Source organism: Centroberyx affinis, unplaced genomic scaffold (assembly GCF_046629955.1).
Source record: "Centroberyx affinis isolate AG114_WGS23_722 - 3 ecotype Tasmania unplaced genomic scaffold, CSIRO-AGI_Caff_v1 ptg000501l_1, whole genome shotgun sequence".
In the NCBI taxonomy this organism is placed as follows: domain Eukaryota; kingdom Metazoa; phylum Chordata; class Actinopteri; order Beryciformes; family Berycidae; genus Centroberyx; species Centroberyx affinis.
Window position 1 is genome coordinate 32,717 of NW_027279154.1, and position 9,346 is coordinate 42,062.

At 47.8% G+C, this 9,346-nt stretch overlaps 1 protein-coding gene across 1 annotated transcript; it reads left to right on the top strand.

The window, feature by feature from the left end:
* The first annotated feature begins 240 nt into the window (after positions 1-240).
* LOC139642626 (mastermind-like protein 3) lies at positions 241-7,386 on the top strand. Its single transcript, XM_071517553.1, has 4 exons — positions 241-270; positions 1,750-2,019; positions 3,217-3,295; positions 5,300-7,386. Exons 1-4 carry the CDS (start codon positions 241-243, stop codon positions 6,412-6,414), a joined length of 1,494 nt encoding a protein of 497 aa, XP_071373654.1. The 3' UTR covers positions 6,415-7,386.
* Positions 7,387-9,346: the final 1,960 nt, after the last annotated feature.

Sequence of the window (9,346 nt, forward strand, 5' to 3'; positions counted from 1 at the left end):
ACACACCACCTCCACCACCTTTTATGCTTTCTGTGACTTTCTCTCCTTCCCTTCTAATCTATCTTTCTTTCGTTCCCTCGTTTCCCTTGCGATTATGTGGACATGACTCAGGGCCCCCTGTCTACAGAGAGAGGGGAAGGAGGGGGGGTGAGGAGTTTGATGGAGGGGGGGGGCAGAGAGAAGGGAAGAAAAGAGGTAGAGAGAGTGGGGGAGCGAGAGAGATCGTAGATCAGAGCCGTCATGATTGAGCCATCTGCTGAGAGGAGGCCAGTGAGACACACACACGCACACACACACACACACACACACACACACACATGCATGCACGCTTGAAGATCACCACTGCCCCCCACTGGCCTGCACCTGACACTACTCGCCTCTCCTTCCATCTCCGGTTCCTCTCTTGCATCGTTTGATTGCCCTGCTACCATCCGGCATATGCCAACAGGAGATGAGACACGTAGCTCGGAACATCGATCAGTCTGGTCTGGCTGTCTAGTGAGCTAGTCTTAAGCAGCCAATGTGTTTGCTCCACAGGGCTTTTTGTGCTTCAGTATATGAGGTTTATCTCCACCTAACTCCTTTCTAAGAAGAGCAGAGCCTCAATACGGATTATGTGGCTTTGGCTCTTTCAAAACATATTGAATATAGCGCTGTGTTTCAGGATCTAGCCGCTACTACTATGCACTGCTGTGATCCTGCTTTTTCTGTTCCGTTCTTGCCCCCCCAGTTAAATGTGATTTGTTGTACTCTGTCTTTTCCTTGGTGTGTCTGTGTGTGTGTGTCGGGGTGTGTGAGCGTGTGTGTGCGTTTTTGTGTGTGTACATGCACATCTTCCACCGTACACTCGTTACCATCAGGCCCAAATCGTTTTCTCTCCTCTCAAACCTCTCCCCTCTTATTGCAGCCTGTCCTAAACGATGCCCACTCTCATACAGCCGTCTAACCTTTAATAGATTCGTAAACGCTCTCCTCCCATTGGCCAGAGGAGGCTATTTCATCCTATTAGAGATTAGCGTACGGCTGAGTGGAGGAGGAAGTGCTCTTTATATGCTAATGAGGAGATAATGTATGCACCGAGGACCAACCAGTGCCCCGTTGGGAGAAGTCGGGGTGGCCTGCCGAGCAGAATCTTCGGCAGTCAGCTTCGGCCGTCATTATCTCTCTTTTGACTCTATTCACAGACACCTTGAGCGTGCCTGTGTTGAACTGTAATACATAGCATAATGGATGGCAACTCAAATGGATAACGTGGTGACATTTGGCAGACACTGTTTTCCAGTATGCTTTACAATGCCATGACTGCGAACATTTTTATTGTGAGGGGCAACTAACCCCGGCAGTGTTAGTGCCAGGCTCTGGTTAAAGTGTTCCTCAGCTCCACTGTGACTCCTGGTTGGTTAAAGCCCCCTACTGTTTTCCATCAGGGTTTTAAACCAGAGACCTCTGATATAGAAGGCCCAATCCATATTTTGTTACCTATCTTCTCCAGTTGTATCTGTTATCAATATACTGAAGTCTTTTCTTCTTGTGAGTGTTTTTCTTTACCTGCATTTGCTGTTGGTGTTCTGACTATCAGTTTCGATGGGCCCTTTGGCCCTTATGATGTGTACCACACAAACATGATTGGGATTGGCATGTGTGACTGTTCTTGTTTGTTTGCTTGTTTGATCGATTAAGTGATTGATTAAGTGATTGTTTGATTGACAGACTATCTAACCAACCGTCCCTTCTTCTCTGTCTCTCCAGGAACAAGGGGTAGTGGGAATGTCCCGGCCGCCCGGCGCCGTCCCGCCTCCTCACCCTGCGGGAGGCGTGGCTTCAGGTGTGGGGCCCAACCAGGGGGCAGGTCCCCCTCCAGGCTACCTAGGCAACCAGCAGCAGGCAGCCATGATGAAACAGATGATGGCGATGGAGCAGGAGAAGAGGGTGCAGCTGCACATGATGGAGCAGCAGAAACAGCAGCTCCTCCGAGAGCAGAGACAGCAACAGCAACAGCAGCAACTATTGGCTGAACAGGTGAGGGGACAGGGTGTGTGTGTGTGTGTGTGTGTGTGTGTCTGCGGCCCTGCGTGTGTCACATGAAATACAAATAAAGTTGCTTTTTTTGGTGATTAAGGAACGCGTAGGCCTGTGTGATTCACTGTCATGCATTAAATTAGATTCTGTGTGTTTGTGTTCATACATTCCTGCGTATTTGTCTGTGTATGCTCCAACAAGAGCAGCTCATCTTCTCCACTTCCTTACTGTTGTCTTGGTCGCATCTATAATTATCCTCAACCAGCCCCCTCTTCACTACTTCCTTTCATCTCTGCACTGAGGGTGTGTGTGTGCGTGTGTGTGTGTGTGTGCGCGTTGCCACATGCCACCTGCTGTGATAATGTGGTGTTTTCTTTTTATTTCTCTCTCTGTGGGGGAATCCAGTGTTAAAGAGTTCTGAACTCTGAAGTCACCACCTACTATGTTGGTTTTAATTGGCTGAGCGTGTACACACACACACACACACAAACACACACATACAGGACTCTCGGAGGAAACGGATCCTTCTGGGATTTTGTGTATGTTGTTAAATGGATATCATACCTCCACTTATATAAACAACAACTTGTGCTATCCAGATTTACAGCATTTAGCAGTCCGAGCACGAAAACTTACTTTGTTAACAAGTGCAGACTGCCTGTATGTGTGAGAACCTTTTTCCAGTACCTGTTTCTGTACCTGTACTGGCACGACTGTGGTTACAGTAGAGTCTCAGTACACCCTTTGGTTTTCTATTGGAATACTAAGCAGGTACGGTACTGTTTGTGTGGGAGAGCAGCATGCAGAAACGGGCATCTAATCCTGACAGCAGCCAAACTGTGAACAAAACATATGATGAAACAGCATGCCATTCTGTTCCATAGCATACTGGTACATTTTTGACATAGAGTTTGTAGGTGGGCCGGTGGATTCAGACCAGTCGGCGCGTGATCCTCATACAGAATTTCTATGAATGGGGTCGCACTCGGCAGCGAGGATATTAAACAATATTTAATTAAATTTATGACGTGAATGAAATATTGTTAAAATATCCTTGCTGTCGACTGCGACCCCATTCTTCATATGTTAGATATCCCGTAATTACACCATCTCCAGAATGTGAAGGGATGTAACACAGTGGAGAATTATATCCACCTTACACACATTCTTAACATTTGCATTTGTGTGTGTGTGTAGCTCCAACAGCAGCAGCATCTCCCCAGACAGATGGGTCAAGGCCAGAGGAATCCATACCCCCAAGTCAATCAGTACCAAGGTAAGATGTGAACACACACACACACACACACACACACACACACACTGGCACATATGTCCACACTCTCACACACACACACACACACACACACACACACACACACACACATACGTATATGTGTAAGTATGCACCCAAACCATGAAGACACAAATCCGGATACTCCAAAAGACTTTATAAAAAACAAGGCAAGACCTGACCTAAATTATGCTGTGATTTTATCGATGGCCGCATTTATATATGGTTGTTTTTTTTTTATCAGTTTATAGTTATTGGCAGAACATCCAGAAGGTTATACATGCATTCCTGTACACGCTCGTAGGTAGTGGTACAGTCGTATTCACACCTCTGTCTCACTATCATGCACACACACACACACACACACACACACACACACACACTTGATTGGCAACAAGTATGCAGTAAAAACACACAGCCGTCGCTCTCTCAGACGCAGCCGGTTAGTACCTCATCGTGTGCCCAGACATTTAACGACAGATTACAGCGTGTGCTCTGCCATATTCACAGACAGATAGAATCAGACACACACACACACACACACACACACACACACACACACAAACAAACACGTAGAAACATGTATGCAAACAGCACCACTGACTGAACATCATCCTCGAACCAATCCATGTCCTCTCTGTCTGTCTCTGTCAGAAATATTGGCTAGCACTCAGATACTCTCTTCAGCCTCTTTCTCTCTCTTTCTCTCTCTCTCTCCTCTCTCACTCTTGCTCTCTCTCGTTCTCCCTCGCTCCCTCCGGAAAAATATAGAATATTCCTGCTCTGCCTGTTACCACGGCAACCTGTCTGTCCTGGATCCCCCAGAGTTCCGGTGAAGTCAGAGAGATGGATGAGAGGAGAGAGTGAGGGAGAGGAGAGGAGAGGAGAGGGAGAGGTGGGGGGGGGGGGGGGGGTTGGCAACAAGAGGAATAGGTAGTTGGTCTGGTAGGTAGATGGAGAGGTTGGGAAAGAAAGAGACGAGTGGGTGAGAGGATGATGGAGATAAGCAGAGAGAGGAGAGATGAAGAGAACGCAGAGAGGGAGGAGGAGAGTCAAGTCGGAAAGCCATTTATAGCCATCAAAGAGTCTGTCTGCAAGTCTGAGAGATAGTGTGGAGCGGAAGGGGGGCATCAGCATGAAACTCTGGCTTAGAAATACCTGTTAGTTCAGCTGCCTGTAGAAGACTTGTTTGTTATCCTGTATCAAGTTTACTCTGCCATTTATTTGTACCTTGATTCACAATCAACCTTAGCTTTCACTTGAGACAACGGTTCAATTAATTTTAACTGCAAAAGCAATAATTTTGCTCATGTTGTTGCCTGCAGAACACACCCATGCTCATTATATTTATATGCGGTGATATATGCAATAGATGTGTGCGCAGTATTCATATATTCAACACTAATATGTAGTGTTGCATTACCTGCAACTCTGCTCACTCTCCAGTTACTCCGGAGTGAGTCTGGAGGGTGTGATCCTCTCCGTTCTGACTCTCAGTTACAGTTCTAGTGCTGGCTGTGAGGTGAGGGATTAGTGGAATGGTGTCAGAAGTGGGTTTATTAGGGGATTTAGAACCATTTCCACGCTAGCATGCCTCCTCAGCCCTGTCGCCACCAAGTTCCTAATAGAAAAAGGTGCGGAACTGAGGTGTGGGCGCTTAGAGTTTAGTTTTATTTTGGCGCAGTAGGATTTGAACAAATTGGGAGGGGTGGATGCTTTTCCAAAGTAAACAGGTTGTCACTGAATATAAGTCTTTCCCTCAACACTGACTAATTAGATGAGTCTTTTTGTGCCAATGTGGTGATCTAATCTAAGTGGATGTATATAAACTCCAAAACCCTTACCTATATAACCTATACAATTCTCCTCCTTGCTCTTTTCTCTTTCTATTTGCTGTTCCTCTGATGTCTCTCCCCTGACTGGCTTTCTTCCTCCTTTCTCTGTCTTTTCTCTCACTCAAACTCCTGATCTCTCATTCCTCTCCTGCAGGTACTCCCCAGGAGCTGGCGTCCAGGAGCCAGGTTCTCCAGAACATCCGCGCCGCCCGCCTCCTACAGCAGCAGCAGCAGCAGCAACAACAGAACCAGCAGCAGATGGTGCAGATGGGTTCTGTTCAGGCGCAGGGGGGCTCAGTGGGACCCCAACCCGACATGGGCCTCCCCTACGGCAGCCAGGGGTCCAACCAGGGATCCCTGTACGGCCTCAACCCCTCCATGAGCCAAATGATCCACCAGCAACAGCACCAGAGCCAAAGCGTCCAGGCCCCCATGGGTCTTCCACCCCAGCACAACCCAGCTGCCGGGCCCCCCAGGCAGGCAGGCGCAGGCCCCGGGGTTGGGGGTATGCCTGGAGGAACCGGAGGTGGTGGAGCAGGAGGGTATGGAGGACAGGGGATGTTAATGAACTCGATGTCCCAGCAAGCCCTCAAAGGCCCGCCCAACGCCAAAGCCCAGGCACAGAGACTGCAAAGCATGCTGGGAGCAGGAGGAGGAGGCGGTGGAATGGGAGGGGGTGGCTGGCCGCAGCAGCAAGGACAGAGCCTCCAGGCCATGGGGGGAGGAGTCGGAAGGACTACAGGAGGAGGGGGAGGGGACATGGTGGGGTTTAGCTCCGCCCAGGGCTACGGGATGCAGCCGGGTCAACCCCCACGCATGGCCAAGCAACACTTTCAGGGCCCGGGACAGGCGATGAGCCAGGGAATGGACCCCAGAGTGGGCAACCCGGCAGCGGGTATGGGCGGCCCAATAATGGGCCCTCACATGGGCGGTCAGCCCAGGACCAACCAACCCCGGCCCATGGTCATGAACCAGGGGATGAACCAGGGGGTGATGGGGCAGGGCATGACCGGGATGGGGGGCTTCGGGCCGGGCCCCGGGGGTCCAGGAATCGGGGCTGGAGGAGGAGGAGGAGGGCCCTACGGACCAGGGGGAGTTGGGGTTGGGGGTCAGCCACAGGGCTATCAGAGGACAGCCAATCAGGACATGTCATCCTATGGATATGGGGGCGGGCCCTCAGGTGGAGGAGCCTTCGGACTGGGCGATGGCTCGGGGGCGGAGCTGGACTCGAGCGATGGTTGGATGGAAGAGTTTTTCCCCAGCCAATAGCCAACGGGGAAACTGGGGATCATAGTTTTTACTGGATAGACTAAACATAAGCGGGAGAAATGTTAAAACCTGAGAAAATCAAAACAAAAAGGAAGACATGACATGGACTGGTGACTGGCATGTTTTTGATTTGTAAAACATGAGCAAGGTTATAAATGAGTTCTTGTCTTATGATTTGTGTGTGTGAGTGTGTGTGTGTGTGTGTGTGTGTGTCCATGTGATGGAGAGAGAGATCATTATATCCAGTGCATATTAATGAAAATCCCTTATAGAGATTAAGAGGTGTGTTTCCATTAGTTTCCCGTTTTCTCCATGAAATGAAATTATACCATTTCTTGTGTTCCGATGTTTGAAACCAGCCTCCTTCTACACAGTGCTTTGAGTCAGTGCTTCAACACGGGCTGATTGAACACCACGGACTGATGAAGGGGAAGGAAGACTTGTTCTCAAGACAGCGATTTATTTGTGTGTGTTTGTGTTTGTGTGTGCCATCCCGTTTCTGCAGCGCCACCCAGCTCAGTGCTTCAGATCTTTCGACTATGTGAGGAGCTGAAGGGAGTAGAAAGCACTCTCAATGCTCCCATTTCCTCCTTTAGATTTATGCCCCCCCTCCCAAACACACACACACACACACACACACACACCACACAAATCTGTCTCCCTCACTCTCTCTCACTCTGTTCACTTTATCTCTCTCCCTCTCATCCTCCTTCCCTCTCTCCTCCCATCTTTCCCACCCTCTCTCTAGAGACTCGTTCCTCGCTGTCTACGCTCCCTTCTCTGTTTAAACTGTGAACATCACAACAAAACAAATGATGTTCCTCTGTTGTGCCACGCGAGCACACTCTGCCCTCTAGTGCTTTTGCTAGGCAATCAACCCGGGCGCCTGCCGATCGCCGCCGCCGTTTCATTTCCTGTGCGTGGCTGTGGATGGTGCGTGTGCATGTAGAGAAAGACAAAGAGAGAGAGAGAGAGAGAACAGGCAGCTAAAGCAAGCACTTGGACTCACAAGCTTGTGCACACACAGACACCAAGTGACACAAACAGACACACACACATACATTCAAACTAACCAACAGACACACAGCATCAGCCAGGGAGGACGAGCATATCTACTTGTCGGAGAGGCAGCTAACAGAGCTAATATTACATTAAACCTTCTCGTCATCTGCCTGTGTTACACAAACCATATCACACGCGTTTAGACTAAATAATACAAAGCAGAAGGATAGCTGGGCATTGAATGTATCCAAGCACCACAAGTGACTTCTTTTTAAAGAAAAAACAAAAACAAATGATCAACCCTCTTAGAAAGCCCACCCACGTTGTTATTGTCTGTTGCTGTGTTTTATCTTTAAAAAAAAAAAAACGATGCTGTTAGTGTCTTTGTCGGTTAGAAGGAAAAAAAAAAAGTTTAAATTAGCCTTCTTTTACTTTTTGTTGTCGTTTTTTTTTTTTAAATATGCTTGTCCTCCCCGTTGCAACTCGGCCTTCCCTTCCATTGTGATACAGCTGGTTGTCAATCACCCGAGCCCTGCTTTACATTGTGGCTTTATCGTGCCGCAGCTACGCTCCAACTAGAACATAACTGTGCTATATTGTAACACTACTGTGAAGAAATACATGTCGCCCCCCCCCCCCCCCCCCTCCCTCTCTCCCAGCGCTTTTACGAGTAAAAATGAACCACTGCTAAGCCTTGAGTTTGTTTTATAGACTCTGTGATTTCTGATTTTTTAACAGGAGGGAAACCAAGACAACTGCTGGGGGGTGAAGGTGGTTAGCGTCAGTTAGCTTCATAACAATCAGTGCTTCCACTGAAGTCAGCGTCTCCCCGTTCTCTGAGCTTACTTTGGGTATAAAGGAAAATATCGCCCCGGGCTTTCCTCGAGGCCTGTGGCTCTAATTCTCATCACCAAGTTCAACCTATTACCACTGTTGACAGTGTCTATTTGAAGTAGGCTCTGTCACTCTCTTTTGCCCTTATGGTTGAGTAATAAATGTGTCAAATAGGTTTTAACACAGTAGATGTTGGTAAGATAACCCCTTACTTCTCTGACTGTTTTGTAATCTTGGTTAAAAGATGAATGAAAGTGTGATTAAGAAGGAATGTGTTTGTACGTGCTTTACTTTGTAACTCTATTTAGCTCATCAGAATGAAAGTTTGAGAATGATGCTGTAATCAACAAACCAAAAAGCCTTCTTCTCTGTAAACTAATTCCTTGTCATCAAACATTTGTTCTCATGGTTGTTGGTGTTGTATAATCCAACCCTTTAAATACAAACTTTAATCATGCCCATTGTCCTGTAAGCATAGCTGCATTTGGTAGCACCCATGAATGAGATTCTTTACTTTTGTTTCGTCATGTTTTGGGGAATACAAGCCCTGTGTTTGAAGGTAAAGGGTAAAGTTCTGTTTATCAGTAGACGCTGGTTTAGGGTTCTAGTGTTCCCCAGGTTCTGTCAGAGGAAGATTGGTCAAATAAAACCCTACATCGGCGTCTGAGGCTAAGCTGGATAAACAGGGGCTCTTGTATCGATTGAGCCTGTCTGGCGCGGGGAAAGCAGTGGAGCAGTGACTGTTTCAGTGGTTCAAGACTCGCAAACCCAATCCAGTGCTCCAGGCAGACTCAAAATGTTCAGAGTGAACACTGTTTGGACCGGTTCAAGGATAAGTTCAGCGATTTTGGACCTATATATATATCGTCTCTGTAGTACCTGTATATTCCCTGTGGGTCCAAGTACTGCAGGTATGTAGGAGACAGATTATATATAGGTCCAAAATCACTGAATTTATCCTTTAAATCAAGGTGTGTAGGAAATATCTGAGGTTGGCTGCTCTGACTAGGAGCGGGGAAAGAAGGTAGAAACACTTCCGGGTCAGTGTTACGGTCACAGAAGGTCGCAATCTTTGTGACTCTTTTTTTTTTGTCTT